This window comes from Balaenoptera ricei, chromosome 13 (genome assembly GCF_028023285.1).
Source record: "Balaenoptera ricei isolate mBalRic1 chromosome 13, mBalRic1.hap2, whole genome shotgun sequence".
Lineage (NCBI taxonomy): Eukaryota > Metazoa > Chordata > Mammalia > Artiodactyla > Balaenopteridae > Balaenoptera > Balaenoptera ricei.
The window spans coordinates 7,987,858-8,007,857 of record NC_082651.1 but is presented as its reverse complement, the minus strand read 5'-3'; the positions used below and the strand labels follow the sequence as shown (position 1 = coordinate 8,007,857).

Here is a 20,000-nt window from a genome sequence, read left to right as displayed (position 1 = left end):
TCATTTCTCTTCTGTGAACTTTAAAAAAATCAGTTAATTGCTTTTCTAGAAAAGCTATTTTATGAAATCACAGTGCTTCACCTTTCTGCTCTTTATTCGTGGTATAAATGGTGATTTTAAAATGCCCATCATGAAAATGCTATGATTAATCAATACATCTTAAACAGTATAACGACTTCTTTTAACAAACAGAAATTTGATCAACCAAAAATGGTCACTGTGTTCTTGTGGATGAATTGTCAACCCCTAGGAAAACTCCTAACATACAGTCTATTAATTGATATTCAAACGTAGGTGCCTCTTTCCCCTTCACTGACTAAGCCACAGGGAGGGGCGGCAGTCACTGGTTTCCTTCCTTCCCCGGCTTTGCAAAGGCCTACTTTTCCCAGCTCTTCAAGGGCTCTGCAAGAGCAGTTTAAGTCACTGCCGTTTATTAAATTAATAGCAAACAGGAACTAAAACACGTGTGTTTCAGAATGCCACTGCTGAAGATGTAATGTGCCAAACGAACTGATTTCATAGGCTGAGACCCATATTTTATCTCCACGGCACTGCATTATTAGGCTCTTTGTATAGCATTACCCCATTTCTGCCTTGCCTATATAGCACCTAGCACATAAGTATGTATTTTTTATTTCTAACAAATTTGAGACTCATAGAAAGCACTCTTTTCCAATCTAAAATTACCATTTTAGATAATTTCTTATCCTATTTCAAATAACAACGTCTTACTAGTGCATGAGCCAAAGACAGGCACTGTGAAACTAATGATGCATAAGCTTCAGGGGCTCTGGAGCCAAGGTTCCTCCAAGGTCCCAAGAGGGGCCCTAAAAATGTGTTTATATATGTTTTTGTAAATATTTCAAGTGTGGGGACTTCCCCGGTGGCGCAGTGGTTGAGAATCCGCCTGCCAATGTAGGGGACACAGGTTCGAGCCCTATTCCAGGAAGATCCCACATGCCGTGGAGCAACTCGGCCCATGCGCCACAACTACTGAGCCTGCGCTCTAGAGCCTGTGAGCCACAACTACTGAGCCCACGTGCCACAACTACTGAAGCCCGCGCGCCTAGAGCCCATGCTCCGCAACAAGAGAAGCCACCGCAATGAGAAGCCCGTGCAATGCAATGAAGAGTAGCCCCCGCTCGCCGCAACTAGAGAAAGCCCATGCGCAGCAACAAAGACCCGACGCAGCCAAAAATAAATAAATTTACACATATTAAAAAAAATATTTCAAGTGTAAAATATTTCCGTATTCTTTATTTCCTAAACAGGACCCCCAAGACGGTATAAATGTTGGGTCCCACAACCTATATCTGCCCCTCTAGGTTAACAGTAAATTATATGCCACACATTAAGGGCAAAATATTAATTGTGTGTGTGTGAGACAAAAAACAATTCACTTCAACTGGAAATAAGATTCAGTGTGCCCTGCCCTGGAACGTTCTAGAATGCCTGCTTCAGCCATTCCTTAAGGCCCCTCTCTGCTACCTAACAGGAGTCACCCTTCCAAGTGGCAGGCCAGGGAAGGCTCACTTAATGAGGGGTGATGTCAGGAATGAAAGACTCAGCTACAAAAACAAAATTATGTTTTTCATTAACACAAAACTGAGCTGGGGAAAGCCAGCCAAGAGGCAGGTGTATCAGTTAAGGAATTCCCTTGAGGGCCTTCACTTCCACATCAAATTGCACTAAATTTCTCTACACTAATTACCTATTATTGAAGATGAAAGAATGATAACAAATGATTCGCCACAGCAGCTGACAGAGTGCACGTGTCGGAAAGAATGAAGGATTTACCAAGTGCAAAATCAGACAAGAGAGATTCACAAATTCTCAATTTAAAAAAATAGCATAGACTCTTTCTCTACTATAAGGACTATGAAGGTGAGGGAATTTTCTCAGGCCTAGAAGCCCAATTTTATTTATTTTTATTTTTTTATTTTTATTTTTTAGAAGCCCAATTTTAAATTTTGTCTGGACTGTGAGAGAAACTGCAAATTAAAAGTGAAGTGCTGGAGTCTAATTTATTCAATTCACGTAAATTTCTTGGAGGCAGAGATCACATCTTCAATTTTTTTTTTTTAATTTCTCACACCACATTACACCGAGCCATTGATTTGATTTTCTTATGGGGAACATCCCTATCCAGTGTCATACAGCTATATTTTCACTTCCCTTGTCTTCATATCATTTTTACCCAATGCTTCCTTTTAGCCCCCAAATTCTTCACACTGTCTTAAGTCTTGCTCTCCAGCTAACATCCTGAAAAAGTGTAGTCAGGTAATGTAAGTTCCCTTCAGGTCATCTCCTCTGTCAATTTTCCTAAAACACACATTCCCTCTCTCAGTGGAAATCAATGTCAGTACTAATGAAAGGACATTTTCATAGAGGTGGTATCTGTTTAAAAAATATATAGGCATTAACTTTTTTAAACGGTTTGCCACACTGTTTTAAACCCTCCAAAAAATAAAAGCAAATATTCCCTCAAATCAAATTAGTTGATAAAATTCTTCCATTTTCATTATGATTGTGGCTTTAAGAAATGCCCTATAAATACTGAATGATACATCTGCAAAAGGTTATTTCTTAATCCCTTGGGTACTGTAAAGAAACCAACCCATCAACCAACAAACCCTTTGAGTCTGAAGGCTAGGAAGCATAACTTTCAAACTTCCAGGTAGCACCCTGTTGCCCACTGGGAAAGAGGCATGTTATTATAATTGTGGACTGTTTGAACACACAAGGTTTACAAGATTCAAATTACCAGAGTGTCCATAATATGCAAAGCTTTTGGCTAAAATAAGGACTGTATACCCTCCCCCACCAAAAAAAAAAAAAAACCACCACCACCACCCCACCAACTATAACTTTGTTCCACAAACAACACTTCTTCTTACTTCTTTTCTATCAATGTATGACTGGCCTCTTTGAAATATACCTCGTATTGACAGAATGTTAGGAGAGTTCAATGTCATGGAGGGAAATGAAACACTTCCTGTATAAAACCTCTAATTTCTCTCGGCATGACCCTCTATCTCAGGCATTTCCCTCTTTCTGTGATTACCCAACACCTGTTCAGGGTATCATTTGCAATCGAGGGTCCTGAAAGGGCATCCTGGAAGTGTCCATGTGATCAAGGACATACCCAAAAGCCTAATGAAACTGTAGAGTTAACCACATAAGGCTGCCCTGGTTGTCAAAAACGGGCTTTCCACCAGAGCTTTATCAACTCATCAGGTTCCAAAGTAAATAAATTGTTACCTAATAAACTTGGAGTTTCTTTGGTACATAAAAATCATTTTAACAAGGAATCACTGGGGATTAAAATTATAAAGGGAATCCTGGTGGTTACAAGTCACCTCTGTTCAAAAATGAGTCATGCTTTATTGGCTGGTACAGGCTATTTGATGAGGAAAACAAAAATCAAAGAGCTTGACGAATTCAGTTCTGTCAGAGGGTAACTACATGTGTTTCCTACAAACTTCTAAAAACATAAATGCTTGCAGAACTTACGTTTTGCTCCCATTAATTCCTAATTAACACTTTTTGGGATCCATCATAAATGAATAATCAAAAGAAGTTACCGGTATACATGTCACTTAATTTCCTCATGAGAACCTGTGTAAACATCTCAGAGTAATAAATGTGTCTTCTCTAAGGGGAATACATTGATCTCCCGATGGGTGCCGGGCGCTTTCTGAGATGAGAGCTCAGAAATGGGTAAAGCTCAGCCTTATTGGACAGGCAATGAGAAATGTCAAATTATTTGTTTCGTTTGGTTACTAGATCAAATTAAGATACAAAGAATATTCTGGCCACACTGTTATTCCATCTTTAGAAAAGAATATATCAAAAAAAAAAAAGTGAACAGTTCCTAAGTACAATGTTCTGGAGCTCACGTTGTATTTTAGTTGGTATACCATATCACAGCAAAACAAAACAAAACAAATGTGCAGTCATATTTTTTCTTCACGTGCTCTGGACAACTGTCATCAATTTGGAATAGAGTACGAGATGTGCTTTTCTCAAACAAAACCTCATTTTCCATCCAGATGTACTGTTCAAGTGACCGCAGCCTCTTTGCTACCTCTGTGATTGTAATTTACTTCTTTTGAAGTCTAACAGTCCATACATCCATCCTATGTATTTTGTAATGCAGTGAAAAAACACTTTAGAATAAACTCAAAATGTAAACCAGAAGATTCTGAACTAAAATATTTCACTCTCTTCGTATAACCTAAGATCATTTTTACAGGACAAGGAGAATTCTCACTTGATTAGCAACAACCAACCCGGATCTCAAATATTTTAATATGGATGGGACACCTGAAACATCTGAATAATCACCATATTCAATATTGAATCATTTAACAATTACTTTAAAACTCATGATGAGGTCTACCTTGTGATGTTTGTCCTGAAACATTTCAAAACTGACAAAAACGTTGAATTTCTGAACTCTTTTACACAAAAATTAACCTCTTTACATACTAAAAGCTTTGACATGCTTTTATTCCAGTGTATAAAATCTCTGACAACACTGGCTTGTGCACAAAAAAAAAAAAAAAAAAATCCCTTGAACTATACTGACGGAGGCATTCCTTCCTGAACTAACACAGACACACCACAACAGCATTTGTTGGTACTTAAAAATATTCTGATTATAATCAATTTGAGATTTTAAGAAATCATTATGGATGTGTCCATCCTTCCATATCGATGGCTACAAATCCCACATGACATCAGTCACACACTGAAATAAAGACGCATGGGAATGGAATTTACAACTAGTCAGGTCGTCCCTTGAAACTACTCGGATGCGTGTAAGTGGTGTTGAGAAGAGACTCACCTCTCCTTGTTTGGGGATGCTGAACTTGGAAAGCTTGGCCTTGGCTCTGGCGGACTCTGGCTTGGTGCCCGAGGCTCCCCTGTATGACGCACAGTGCACGCTGGTCTCTGTGGACAACTTCAGCTTCGGAGACTCGTCGGGAGCCTGATCTTGGCCATCCATCGGTCGCACGTAGGCAGTCGGTTTCTGCTGGACGAGGCTAGGTTTTGAAGCCAGGGATGGAGGAAAGTTCTGAACACAGTGGCCACTGCCGCTGTGCTTGGCTCCCATAGCAGGTGGCCTGTCCTGGGTCTGAAGACCCACCTCGACGTTGCACACCTGTTTGGTCCGCGGCTGCTGTCTGCCAACACCATCTCCAAGCAAGGTCCTGAGAGAGCCCTGTTGTGCTGATTTGGAAGAAGAAGAAGAAGAGGAAGATGAGGATGAGGGGCTCGAGACACAGGGGTTAGGGTTTTTATTATGGTTCTCTGGGTGAGCAGATCTGTTCAAATCAAGCGTCCTGTGTCCGTGCTTACTTGCTCTCTGTTGGCCATCGGATGGTGGGTGCCCGGCCTTCTGCCAGCCCACGGTGCCCCTCTTACTCTGCTGCCCAGGGACCACTGCTGGGGTGGAGGACGTGGTGCTGCAGACGGATGCAGGCTGGGTCTGGGCTCTCGAATCTGCAACAAAATGCTCGTCAATCTTGTTCACGGGAGCCTGAGGAACCCCAGGTTTGGGAACGCCAACGAGATGACTCTGATTCGATCTATCCGTTAAAAAGTCTTTCATTTCATCGTAATTGCCTAAAGTGTTCTGGAGCCGGTTGGAGAGCTCATCCCCCTTGTTAGTCTGGAAAAAGAAGAACATAACATCCATACTCCTGTTACAGACAATGGAAACACGGGAAGTGATGGAGAGGCGCCTTTACTGCTAGAAGAGCCAGGGTTGCCATATTCAGAATGAGAGCTCAGAGATTCCATCAAAATGGTCAGCGTCTCTGAAGACGTCTGTCAACACTCTGTATCTCACTAGGACTGGACTGCAGCTAATGGCCTCAGAGGGCATGAATGAAGCATCTCTCCTTGGTACTGTGCCACAGCCAAGGAAATCAGGAAATTTACGATTGCAACTTCACAACCTGGTCTGGATTAAGTCTTTCCAAGACTAGATTTTCTTTTCCTTTTTCTTTTTCATCCCACTGCAAGCTTTCCTTGAAAATTCAGATTTGCCTCAAATTATTTTGCTTCCAATTTCTAAATATAGAATTATTCTTGTTAGAAACCCAGAGGGACGGGCAAAAGAAATCAGAGAGAAGCTTACAGTGAGTGTGGGGTTCAGTCTGCAGGAAGCCCTCCGCCTGAACCACCCCCAGTTCCAAGCAGCCTGAAATAGGAATGAAATCTGGGGAGCTACTTCATTTTGCAAGCAAAGTTATATTTCTGGCCTTTGGTATAAATGAGAAACAATCCAACATTTCCTTTCTTATGAGCCCTATCAAGTACCCTGCTCCTAGCATGATCTGTGTGTGACAAATACGTAACCCAACCTCTTTTTAGTGGTTGTTTCCTAATAGCTTAGAAAACACAACAAATGGCATTGACTTTGCAAACTCAATGTTTGCAAAGATGCAGAGATGAAGTCAATTATTGATAAAAGTCATAGCACCCAGCTCTCCATCTTAAACAAAAGTTATATTTCATTGAGGGACTAGCCAGTAAAGACATGTGAAAGAGGCACCAAAATTTGTGGGAGAAGACCCCATCCTTAGGGGCTGAGCTGTCTGAAGTTTGGTTGGCCAATTCCCGTAGTCAAGACTGCCGTCGGGGTTAGAGGGAGGGATGAGGGGTGGAGATGAACAAGTGAAAACCATCTACCTTGTAGGGTTCACTAAAGAGGGAGTAACTTGAATTAAACGCGCCATCATCCTGCTGAGTTTCCTGATTTCTTCTTTCTCGTTCTTTCCTCCGTAACACGTTTCTATCTGGTTCATAGACACTGCATCAGGGAGAAAGAAGAGAGAACAACCACACACGAAAAAGTTAAAGGTAGTGCTCAATACAACATTCACCTGAATGCAGAGGTCTGATTCACGGGCAAATGGCAATGGTAACGGGAACATGGATCAGATGAAAGCCAGTCTAATCAAGCAGTATGGCTCGGGTGTCTGAGAATTCCATTCTTCGGGAGGAAAAAAAAGTCCTTAGGACAAGCTGCAAACAGTACTAGACCTCTCTGCCTGATGTGTGAAAGAGGAAATATCTAAGCAACTTTGACAGGAGAAGACTGAAAATAGTCTTCAAGCAGAAGGTAATTACAGAGATGTGTAAATAGAAATTATGAGCGTATTTCCTCTTATGACATGGCCCCAGAGTGTTATATGGAAATGCTCCTTCTCTTTTTTCTTTCTTTTTTTTTTTTTTTGCATGGCTGTGTTTCTGTAGTGATTCTTTCATTAACTAGGTCCCAAAAGAGCTGTTAAAACTCCATGCTGCAGTGGTTTTCACAGTTATGAGCCTCCTTCTGATTTCTGCTAATCAGTCAAGTCGTCAAACTCCTACTGAATCCATCCTTCCTTCTGATATATTTCACATGATCCCTCTTCCTCACTATGAAAAATTTGCTAAGAGGAAGGGGGGTAGGCAACGAGAGGGAGGACGGAAATTGAAACATGGTATGCCATCAAGGAACTCAGCCTTTTTGTGCCAGAAAATTAATATCCATTCTCCCAAGATATAACGACAAAGTGACCAGAAACCAGATAACTAGAAGGACTTGAGGAAAAAACAGTGTTCCTTTCTCCTAGTAAGGAAAAAACAAAAAGGCTAATTCAACTAATAATAAGGAAGTTACTTAAGGGACAGAAGGAGATAGACTTGTCTTTTCAGCTCAGTAGACAGAGAAATCCGGCCCCAGTGTAGACAACGGAACTAACACTACCCCTTGTAAGGAACTGCCATGTCCTCCAAATGAGCACCGTGTGCATTTCAAGCAGACGCATTTAGTTTAAGCGAGCTTGTCATCGCTTTGCTTAGAGCTCAAGCTTGATCTAGTGGGCAGAGGCTGGAGCTGGGAGCCAGGACAGCCACGTCCTGACCGTGGTCCTGCCATAACCAGTGATATGATGACAAAAACGCCATGCAATCTCTCTGCAGCCCAATGTCTTCATGGTGTTGTCACAAGGTTTAAATGCAAAGGAAATGTACAAAAGGGCTTTGGCATAGCTTCAGGTGCCCCAAATCCAATGTACTGCTATTAAATGTTGTTGATAAGGAGAGAATCTGCAGGTTCAAAGAAACTTGAAAAATAGTGAGGTTTGGGGTTTTGTTTTGTTATGTTTCAGCTAAATTGCTATCTCGAGTAAAAGAGCATACTTGTGTCATGTTGCTGTAGAGGACGCAAATAAAATGATCATAAAATAAATATTGCGTATCTTCCTAGCTCTGCCCGCGTGGCCAGGGTATATTTTAAATTCACTGTCTAAGGGGTGATGCTAAACATGCTTCTGGCAAGACTCTGAGAGCACCTAAGGCATTTCATTTAAATTTCAGATCAGGGAAGGTTAAAATACCCAGAACATGTAGCCTATTAGCATTTTAATTCAGCCTTAGGACATTACCCAAAGTTATTCGATTTGGGAGTCCAAGCAGTGGCCTTCATGTAAAGGGAGGCTGCAGCCCCAGCCTCCCAACGGCGAGGCTCACCGCTCCAACCCCACAGTCACTGGAAACTCTCCGGGGTGGCCGTGGTGACAGTGACTGGCATAAGGGAGGCACGAGATGGGAATGACACTCAATCACAGAGCCAGGCTTCAGATTCAAAGGACAGGGCACAACTGTCCTGCCCTGCTTGCAGACATCTGCAATATGAAACCCCAGCTTTCGTGAACATTCCATGGATTTCAAATGGAGACTGTTCTGAGGATACACAACTCATGCTGTGGATGGGCATGAAGTGGGCTGTAGCCAAGAGAGGCACTGCAGGTTTTCTATGAACTGGTTAATTTCTGGACCAAAACCAGCAATTGCAATCAGAAAAACAAGCTTGCATTGCATGCATCGTACTTCTCCTCCTCTCCGATAGGTACAGCACCTACTGTACCTATCGTGAAGCACCTACTGTGTGCAACTCCATGCACAGATGCTCCCACAGACATGCTTGCTGTCCTCAGCCAGGTCAAGCCAACCAAACACACAAGACTGGTGTGATGCACGAAGTGGCCTGATGTAACATGGAGCAGGTGGTCATTTAGGATGATTTCCAGGCTTCTGAGAAGCCCCCATACCCAATATAATACCTCCTGCATCTGCTGGCTGACGACTGAAATTCCACAACTAGAGAGTCACTCCTCTGGTTTAAGATGTCTTCACCCCTGTAAGAAACGTAGACACCACAAGAAGGGAAAACACTTTACACCTGATCAGCCCTCAGCACCTTAGTGCGCACGAGTTTGTCAGCTTTTTCCCAAAGGCCAGGGAGAAAGGGCACAAGGCATCAGGGTCCAAAGGGCACGGGACATGTGAAGAAAAGGTCAGGAACAATGCAGAGTGTAGCAATGAAGATACATTTCGAAACCCTACCTACTTTGCAACGTGACTTGGATGTTTAAGACAGAGGCATTAGGATACAAACCCAAATCAATGAGGCAGGTAGCCGACTCACTGCATTTCCAAGGTCAAGGATCACTTCCAAATATGGAGAAGACGGAGGTGAGGGGGAAGCACTCCTTAAGTAAACCTGCCTCATCTCCCAACTCCTTTAAGCTGGAAGATAACCAAAAGCGCTCCCAGATGCAGACCACTGCTGGGTAAAGTTCTCTAATGAGGTCCCGCTGGCACGCCCAGCCTATGGCCTCTGATACGAGGAGGACTGAACACCCTCAGGACCACCTCCACATGAGCTACTAACAGAAATGCACTGGCCACCTCTCATGGGACTGCCACGATGCCTGTGCCAGGCCGTGCCCTCCACACCATCAGCTGAAACCGGAATTACCGAAGATGACAACCGTCCCCCTTCTCCAGAGGAGGGCAAAGGAAACCCTGCACAAGAGGCAAGACTTCTTGACTGCCTTTCCTCGGGTTTCTCAGCTCTGCACCTCCTAACAGGAACCCACCCACTCCTTATCCTGAACTAGAGCCACAACCCCCTCCTGTCATGTCAGGCCCAGGAAGCTAAAATGTCACCTGCACAAAGCAAATGTCACTGGAAGAGAAAGCCTGGACTTGCCAGCCCTCATCTCTCCCTAAGCGTCTGAACTTTTACCTCTTCTGACTCATAAAGACAGTACCTTCTCGACAGCGAGTCTGCCGTTCCACTGATCACAAGTGAGGTCTGGGCAGGTTGTCACAATCCTGGAGCACGCCTACACCATTAAAACTCAGCCCTCTTCCCTCTTCTGCCATCCCAGCAATATGAGCGCCAGGCCATTTGCTCTACAAGCAAAGGAACCTTCTCCCTGACGTGCTGCAAAGTCAGGTCAGCTTCCCTGGGGATGGTTGTAGCAGAGAATTCCAATTCCTGGCATGCTAATACATCCATTAAACTCAGTAAGAGCCTCGTGTTATGAGTTATGTTCCTTTGTTACTAGCAGACGGTAAAATCTCTATCGTCTGTGAGGTGGTTCCTTCTTGCTGTGACAATTACAAGAATCACACTCTTCAGATGGATGTCACCAAATGTATTCATTTGTTTTGCATGAAAGTAGAGGCAGCCAACTGCTACGAGACTATTTATTATTTATTGCAGATGTATAGCATTCCCAGAAAATGTGATTCCACATTCTGAAACCGGGGATTCTGCCGTTTGGTAAAAAAGAAACAAATGGACTCTCGCTCACTGCAGGCGCCCTGGCCATTTTACGCGGGAAAGCTGAGCTGTGAGCAGCTTTTTTTTTTTCTCTCAAAGGTGGGACAGCCACTTCCTCCCCCTGTCACAACGACAGTGCGGCCCGATGGGACTGGTCAGAACCGTTCCTGTGAACGAGTCTGGCGCTGGGGGAAGGGGGCACAGCAGTGCTTCAATGTTAAGATGTGTAAAAAAGACAAAAAAAGAACTCAAATTTTTTTAAAGCGGGAGAAAAACATCCAAGCACTTTAACTCCACTGCACCAGGTGAACTGATACAGCTCAGAAGTTTTCCTTTACACCAACTGTCAACGCCGGAATTTTGTATTCTGTTTTGTAAGGATTTAATAAGAGTCATAAAAACTAAAAAAAAAAAAAAAAAAAAAAAAAAAAAAGAAAGAAAGAAAAGAAAATGAGGCGCCTTCCCTGACCCCCTGCCCCCCTCGGGCTGTTGCTCTTTATGAGACACAGATTTCTGCAGAGCTGCTCCCTCTGCAATGCCGGGTTCTCCGAAACCCATGTGATCTGCGTTCACGGCAAGGTCCCCCCCTCCTCGCGGGGCCTCCACGGACACTCCTCACTGCCCAGCCCCCCGCACGGCCAACGCCACCTCCACGAGCTCTCTCCCCAGGCTGTGGGGCTGCGAGCTGGTTTCCCTCCTGCCTCTCGGGCTACTCCCGAGCGTGCCTGCCTGTTTCTCTTCCTGCGCCGCTCCTGCAAAACGTGCTGTCGCTCCAGGCTCCAGGCCTGGCCTCTTCCTGGGTGATGTCGTGCATTCCTTGCCTGCGGGTGCCGTTTTCACGCTGATGACGCGTGAAGTATTTTGTAGGGCAGTGGCCAAAGCCAACTATGCTGGTTAAGGAGGAAAAGATATCCAAACATGATACTATCATCATTTCCAAAATCACATGATAACAGCATGGAACTAAATAACAGTAATACCTTTGAGCCTCAAGTCTTCTCCCTTCCACTGAGCTCAAAACATTTCACATATATGTCTCTTCGTTATCCTTACAATGTCCCTTGAAGAAGGACAAAGCTGGTAGATACTCCTAGGTTAACTTTTTTAAAGATCGAGGAACTCAGGGTAAGAGTTTGATGATCAAAACAATGTCGTGAAGAAGACCTCATGTGGAAGGAACAGCAATGTCCAAAGTACTTTCTTCAGGTCCATCCAGGAGACAGGACCTACCTAAGAGCCAAGAAGTGGCCACACTTCCTAAACCCTGGTGTCTACAAGCCCAGTGTCCATCAGTTGTGAATGTGAGCCACAGCAAAGCTAAGCAGGGCGAGCGAAACAAAGGGAAGTCCTCTCTCCTTCAGACAGAAGTAAAAGAAGAATTCTGGAACAAAGGCTGGGCTGTTATTTTTATACTCCCAAAACAACGAAAAACAAAAATCAGTCTCTTTCCACAGCACCCATACGAAAAGGATATCCACGTACTACAGAATAGAGGAATGGAGGACGGGTGAGTGAATAAAGAAATTACAGATTCTATAGAGTAAGCCTGCTAGGGCTGACAGTGTCATCACTTTCACCGGATCCGACCCAGGCATCAGCCAACTCCAATCTGTGCCCCAGCTGCCCTCCTGGAGGGAAGGCACTGGAGGTGGCACAGCGGCCTCTGCAACTGAGCCCCAGATCTGACCCAGCAGACCCACTGGCCAGAGAGAGACTCTGCCGTCCTCCTTCCTGCACTGAATCACGTGCAGCCCGTTCAAATCTGACCACTCGCTTCAAACAAACTGCATTTCCCATGACAAAGGCTTTCAGCCAAGGGTATATGTGGTTCATTGCACCCCTTGACTGGAATCATCAAAGTGTTTCATCCTTAAAAAAACAAACCAAAAACAAACAAACAAACAAAAAAAACCCCCCATTATTCTACCTACTGGTGTATCTCCAGGGTTGGGATCTAGGAAACGAGTGAATTCAAGGAGAAGAGAATGAGATGAACTATTTACGGGGCAGGAATAGAGACGGAGATGCAGAGAATGGACGTGTGGACACAGCGGGGGAAGGGGATGGTGGGACGAATTGGGAGGTTAGGTTTGACATAAATACACTACCATGTGTAAAATAGCTAGCTAGTGGGAACCTGCTGTACAGCACAGGGAGCTCAGCTCTGTGCTCCGTGGTGACCTAGATGGGTGGGATTGGGGGGGAGGTCCAAGAGGGAGGGGACATATGTATACATATAGCTGACTCACTTCACTGTACAGCAGAAACTAACACAACATTGTAAAACAACTATACTCCAATAAAAAAAAAAAGAGAGAATGAGAAACCTTTCACCTATCTTTTGGATAAAGTTATCATGTTCTCCATGTTTAAAAAATACTGTCTTCCTCAAATAGCAGAACTACAATTCACTTTAGTCCAAAAGCATTTCTGAATGCCTCCCGAATGCCCTTGTGTCAGATACTGGGAAGATCGTTAGGGCTGCAACCAGCCTATCCTGCTGCTGAGAAGCTAACAGTCTAGGGGACCAGGGCGAGGAGAGGAAGGGGCCCTTCTAAGCAGAGAATGTTAACATCCTGTGGTCCGGCATGCAGAAGGAGCCAGGATTACGTCCTGCAAGAGAGCTCCTTTGAGCTGGGTCTTGAGAAAGGGGCAGGTGGAGGAGAGGGAAGGGAAGAGGGAGGACTCAGAAGCACAAGATGCACAAATTACTATTAAGTGGCCTTTGAGAGTATTCGGAGGAGGTGACCTTTGCCCTCACCACACCACCTTACTTCTTTAGCCACTTGGAGTTCCACATTCAAAGCTTCATTTCTTCGGTTTGCTCCACTGCTAAACTACCTCGCCCTAAATAAGTTTACCTGATCCCTTCCTGAAAGCAGGCTCGGCTGGGAGTGCATAAGTGAAGGATGGATGCAGGGGAGAATGAAAGGAGACTCCCACACTCGCTCGTCCTTTCCTTGCAGTTTGCATCAGGGCGGGCCGCGATCAGCTGGACCACAGAGGAGACAATCTGCTGACAGTCCTGGGATGGATGCCGTGCTCACCCGCCCCCAGGGTGAGGGCTGAGGTCACAAGGGCCAACGGGAAGAAGAGGAGGCACCCAACGAAGAGGGGAAGAATGTCCCACAGACACAGACACGCTCCTGCTCTTCCGAGCGGTAACATCAGCAACTGTGCATCATTAAGGAAACGTGATCACGCGCTCCAAAATGACGACAACTGCTTTAGATTTAACGGGTCAAGCTAATTAACGTCTCCTGTTATTTATGAAGCAAATACTGAAAGATCAGTGATCCTTCCTTAAATTGGGGAAAAGCAAGGCGGTTGAAGTTTACTCGCAAATTCCTTCCTTGGTCTGCAGTCAGAGCCAGTGGACTGAAGGGCAGAAGGGCGGTCAGGGAGGGAGCGGGTGATAGAGGCAAGTCAGGCTGAGAGGACGGGGCTGGAGACAGAGACTGGGGAGGAAGCAAGGACGCTCCCAACTGGGGTCCATCAAGCCCCCGAGCTGTGGTAGCTATGGTGCTGGTGATGATGGTGGTGATGGTGGTGATGGTGACGGTGGTGCTGGTGATTGATGGTGATGGTGGTGGCAGTGATGATGACGGTGGTGACGATGGTGACTGTGGTCGTGGTGGCGGTGGTGGTGGTGGTGAGGCTGGTGGTTAAAGACCTGCTGGGGAGTGAGGACTGGCCAACAGCACATATGACGAACCCTTACATCCTAAAGAACATTACTAGGACCCTGCTCACTTACACCAGGCTTTTCGCTTTGAGTCACCGAATTCCAGTTCCCATGCCTGTTCACTCGGTTTTCCCCCAACAGCTTTATGCCTCTGGCTCACCACGAGCTTTGGAAGCATCGCCCCCTTGATTACTTCCACCATCTTGAAAAGGTCAGCCCAACCTTACTCGTTTGTCTCTGACCGCAAAGGCTGTCGCAATCTTAATTCAATCTTGAAACTCAGAGCATTTACAGATCTCTGCCTTAGGGCTGCCGATCTGTTCTACAAGAATGGGAACAGAATTGAGGCTGGTTTGTGCCATAATCACTTCTCCTGTACCACAGCTTTTGTGAAACTAGGAAATTGAAGGGAGTCATAAAGTAACAGACGCCCACAGAAAAATTTAGCCGGTAAATATTCCAATGAAAACTAGCCTTTTTGGATGATCTATACCATCATCTCAGACCCATCAGGCCCATATTAAATTTTGCTAATACCAATTTCCCTTTATTACTATATGCAGCCACTGTACGAAGGACTTAACGTGCATTATTTCATTTAAGAGTCTTTAAAACCCCAAGAGAAATTTCCCCGTCCACCCACGAAGAAACGAGAGGCTCTGAGGTTAACTAACTTGTCCAATGCCCACAGCCAGTGAGAGACAATGCCTGGGTCTGAAGCCAGGCAGTCTGGCACCGGAGACTGAATTCTTCGACTCTGCTGGCCTGGACCCCTGGGGAACCTGCTCACTGACGGGCCTTGACAAATGGTACCCCCATCCTTTGTTTGTAAATGCCAGGCAGAAGGGTGTTAATTTTCAGATCGTGACAATTTCAGTTCATTCTTCCAAGGTCTGCTAAGCCTCCTTGGTGGATATACATGAACCTTAACAATTCTTCTAAAGCCTATAAAATAGAACTGGGATAAGCAATTCAAATGAGTCAGCACTAGCAATTAACTAATACTCCAGTCGCTGAATTCTGTTCAATGAGCTCCTTCAGAATTATGGAATACCACGGTAAGTGCATTTTATAATGGAACTAGCAGAGCCAGGCCACTTCTGCAGTATGGGCCTGGACACTTTACTGTTTCTTGACTATTTACTGAAGCCCAAATCTATTTCTAATTCAGTGGAAATGATGACGGCTCCAAATCTCTCTCGTAAACATGCTCCAGTGAGTTTTTAGAGAGATGACAGATAAATGACAGCTTTGCATTGCCAAGGGTTAAATGCTTTTCCTGAGGGATCCTAAGTCTTGGTGCCTTGAGAACAAGTGTCAGGTTCTAATGGAATTGTTCCGTGATAAACCGCCAGGCTGTATGACAAGCAGCTTTCAAAGAGGCTCGCCATATAGTATCAACAGCCGAAGTTAATTTGAGTTTCTTAACAGGACCTCTTTGCTTTACAATATAAAAGTGCCTTGGGATGAAGCAATTACCCTGATTTACCATCTTCTCCTTGGTAGAATATAAAGACACAGCAGAGCCTCACAAAAGCAGTAACATGACCAAATGAGACCCACCTGCGAAGTCCCTACTATGCTATTCCAAAGAGCCCACTTGCAGCCCGCAGCACAGAGCCGGCACCCATCACTGGCGTCCAGGGTGAGAAGGACGCCTACTCCCAGGGCTTTTCATGGTAGAGCCAATAAATTACTTTTCCTCCACTAAATGCTCAGTTAAATTTCATTTTCACTTTACCGCGTCAGTTGCTAAACTTCAGCTCCTAGGATTCTAAAGCCGTACACAGGATGGGTCCAATTTTCCAGCGTGCCTATGTTGTAACCAGGATGCTCTCCCAAAGCACCCCTGCGCGGCCCCTCAGGGTCATGCGCGTGGTGCCCACGTCGGGGGGCAGAAGGGTGGCCAAGTCCCCTCGTATAACTTCCTGACGTTTCCGATGGGTCAGGCTCCTCGACGAGGAAAGCCCTGCGACCCCAAACACCAGCCATGAACTCATGGCTCCGGCTCTTCCTGAGCCCGACTCCTCGACTTCGTTTCCTCCCAGAACCATGACCGAGATACGGACTGACCTGCTGAAGGGGAATCTCCGAAGGCAGGTAAGAGTCAGCTTGGGCTCCTTAGGTACAAAAACGAGCCCCAGGCTAGGATGAAAGCAAAGAGAGCTCCCCTTACGGAGAGGGTGTTAAAGGGACAGGCACGGCCTCAAACACCTTCCCACGTCTGAGCAGACGGGCCAACCGTGAGGACCTTCCATGTGGACAACACAGGTAGAAACTACCAAAACGGACTCAACCTTCATCTGGGAGGGAAGGAGGCCCTGCTTTGAAGATGAGAATGGCTTCTTTTGGTACAAGGCACTTTATCCAGCTCGGCCAGAAGTCTCGGTGGGCAAAGCATGCAGGAAAGAGGGAAATAAGACAGAAGTGATCCTCAGGACTGAAAGGGAATGCAGACTCCCCCCCCCCCCCCCCGAGGATGGCGCCTCCATGGTCCCCAGGGAAGCAGGGCTGGAGTGTGAGGCCCAGGGCTCCCTTCCTCGGTCACAGAGAAACAGAAGCCCCCGGGCAGAGGCCCCCTCAACGTCCTGTCCTCTGCCCGCCTCACCTGGACCCCGGGCCTCCCCTTCTCCTCCCTCAGGGCCAATCCTTCCTCCTCGCCACGAGGACCCGCCCCCTGGGCTCTGAAGCCCCTTCCGTTTACTCCCCACCTTCCATCCACCCTCCACCTTCCCACAGATGCGCTTCCCCCTATTTGGTCACCATCTGGGTCTCCACTGGCTTTTTCTCCACAGCAAATAAACCCCTTCAAGTCCGTCAGCTTTAAAAAAGAAAAAAGGAAGGAAAGAAAATGAGGCGCCTTCCCTGACCCCCTGCCCCCCTCGGGCTGTTGCTCTTTATGAGACACAGATTTCTGCAGAGCTGCTCCCTCTGCAATGCCGGGTTCTCCGAAACCCATGTGATCTGCGTTCACGGCAAGGTCCCCCCCTCCTCGCGGGGCCTCCACGGACACTCCTCACTGCCCAGCCCCCCGCACGGCCAACGCCACCTCCACGAGCTCTCTCCCCAGGCTGTGGGGCTGCGAGCTGGTTTCCCTCCTGCCTCTCGGGCTACTCCCGAGCGTGCCTGCCTGTTTCTCTTCCTGCGCCGCTCCTGCAAAACGTGCTGTCGCTCCAGGCTCCAGGCCTGGCCTCTTCCTGGGTGATGTCGTGCATTCCTTGCCTGCGGGTGCCGTTTTCACGCTGATGACGCGTGCAAGGCTCCAAGGGGCACCCACGTCTCTCTTCTCCACTCCAGACCCAACCATCCAACCATCCACATGGTCTCCCCAAGTCAGGTTTCCCACAGACACACACAGTCGGTCTCCCGAGCGCACCTCCGCCTCCCACCCCGGCCTCGGCCTCCATTCTGTTTGCCCACATCAGCACCACTAGCCACCTCGTTGCTCGGGCCAGAAAGGCGGGAATCAGCTTGTCTCCATCGTTTCCCATGCCACGGCCCCTCATCTCCAATCGGTCCCCAGCACTGTCAATGTCTCTCAGATTGGTCCAGCTCTCTCCTCCACCGCCCGCTCCTCAGTCCAGGCCGCCCTGGGCTCTCTCCAGACCCTGGCAGTGCCTCCCAAAAGGTCCCCCAGCTGTTCTTCCTGCCCCAGTCCAACGGCTCCTCCAGAGTCAAGCCAGAGTGGGGTTTCTGAAACAGAGATTTGATCATGTCACCGCTCGGGTCCCACCCTGCCCCTGGACAGAATCCAACTCTGGCATCCACAGACTGGCAGGACCCGGCCCCTGTTCTCTCCCCACTGTCAGCCCTCAATTCCCCCAATCTCTGAGCCCAGGTGTGTGCTATTCTCTGTGCCTTCAGCACCTCTGCTCTCCACCTGGCCCCCTCCTCCCGACCCCTGGAGGTCTCAGCTTAGCGGGGTTTCCCTCTCAGAAACATTCCCTGACGCCCCCAACAGACCCAGGGGGCCCTTCATAACTCCTACAAAGAAACCTACGGTCTCCTCCACATCACATTTCTTGTACTAATCATCTGAATCCTCCACTAAATGGTTAGTTCCACAAGCAGAGGGCCTATGTGTACTTTCTGTATTTCCAGCACCTAGAATACTGCCTAGCACAGAGGTGGCAATGAGCACAATGCTTTAAAAACAGATGCTCAGTGGTTGTTTAATCTTCTTTCTCCTTCCTTATCAAAATGTGGCCTATACATATTCCACGATTTGAACAAACAGAATGAAAATCCACTCAGATCCTGGATCCTAAAATATTCTTTATGGTTGTAGAATACAATAATGAGAATCATAATAATGCCAATATTGGGCAACTGTCTGGTGCTGGAGAGTTTATAAAGAAAGTTGTATTTGTTTTCATATTTATCCCTCTCTACAAACCTGTTATGTACCCCTTATTTATGCAAAACACAACATTTTAGTAAATGAATATATATAATGAAATAAAATCTGTGTGTCATGAACAGATCCTATGCTCATTTTACAGATAAAGACCCTTCTTCAACGAAAAAGTAGGACTTAGAAAATTGAAACGTTATTCTAAACAATAACTGTTAGAATCAAAATTCTAAGTTCTGCATAAGTTCTGAATATTAAAGACAATTTAAGTTTTAAAAATAATATATTTTTATTCAAAAAATGTTCCGTTAATGCTCACTATATACAAAGTGCCAGCTAGTCTGTGGCCCACACCTTGACACAGACTCCTGAGGACGTTTCTCCATCTTCCCAGGGTGAAAATTCTGTAGTCAATTACGCTTGACTTAGAGGAAGATGTTGAGAATTATGAATTATTTGAACTCTACATTTCTATAATTCATTCTGTGCTAGTGACACTAAAGATGATTGATTCTAAATATCCATATAACACAGTGTCAGAAAACCAAGGGGTCCTCCCATGGCTGCTGTATCACTTACACGTTTCCCCATTCCAACTAGACATGCAATCTATCATAAAACTATTTTATTTGATTCCCTAGAACTTTCAGAATATTATATATTACGGGGCTGCTTACACATGATAACTCTCACAATTCTTTAAGAAACGCTTCAAAGAGGACACTCACTAAGTCTGTTCTGACAACACGTTTGCTTCATGTCCTCTTAAACGTCACCTCCTCCTCCTCCTCTGCTTTCCTCTTCCCTCAGCTCTTGCTCTTTCTGTCTCTTTTTATGTTTCCCACATATGCCCGTACACAACAGAGGAAGCCCAGTGTCACCGGTAACGTAAGTATCTCTGTGATATTAGGATAAATATATGAATGTCCGCACCCCTCAGAATTAGCTGAGAACAAAGCCTGGCTCAGGGGAGACATTCAATGACCGTTTGTTGAACGAATAGAGGAACAGATGGATGCATGAATCACCAACTTTCTTCTTCACTAACCCCACCTTCACTGAAGCCGGGGAGGAAAAGCAATACTGGGAGTGGATTTGTCTGGTCTTCCCGGGACGGTAAAGCGCGTGCTTGTACACACAAATGCCTTTCAGGTACATCCTGAAAGCAGCAGCCTCAAGGCGCTGATGAAGCTAGGCTTTACCACATAATTTTTTCTTTAAGATTTGCACAGAGAGACATGAAGTGTCATGATGTCCTTTTGCAATGAAAAATCTACATGCATTTATAGAAGATGCTGTAACATCTCAGCGGGAAACATCCTAGAAAA

At 45.9% G+C, this 20,000-nt stretch overlaps 1 protein-coding gene across 2 annotated transcripts in view; it reads right to left on the bottom strand.

The window, feature by feature from the left end:
- The window catches only part of AFF3 (ALF transcription elongation factor 3), a 562,822-nt gene that overhangs the window by 464,595 nt on the left and 78,227 nt on the right, over window positions 1-20,000 (bottom strand). For both annotated transcript variants that reach the window (XM_059942557.1, XM_059942558.1), the window contains exons 2-4: window positions 6,703-6,823; window positions 5,365-5,677; window positions 4,850-5,235 (exon numbers count right to left, since the gene is read on the bottom strand). In XM_059942557.1, coding sequence (XP_059798540.1) covers window positions 4,850-5,235; window positions 5,365-5,677; window positions 6,703-6,823 — 820 coding nt within the window. The remainder of the gene's footprint in view (window positions 1-4,849; window positions 5,236-5,364; window positions 5,678-6,702; window positions 6,824-20,000) is intronic.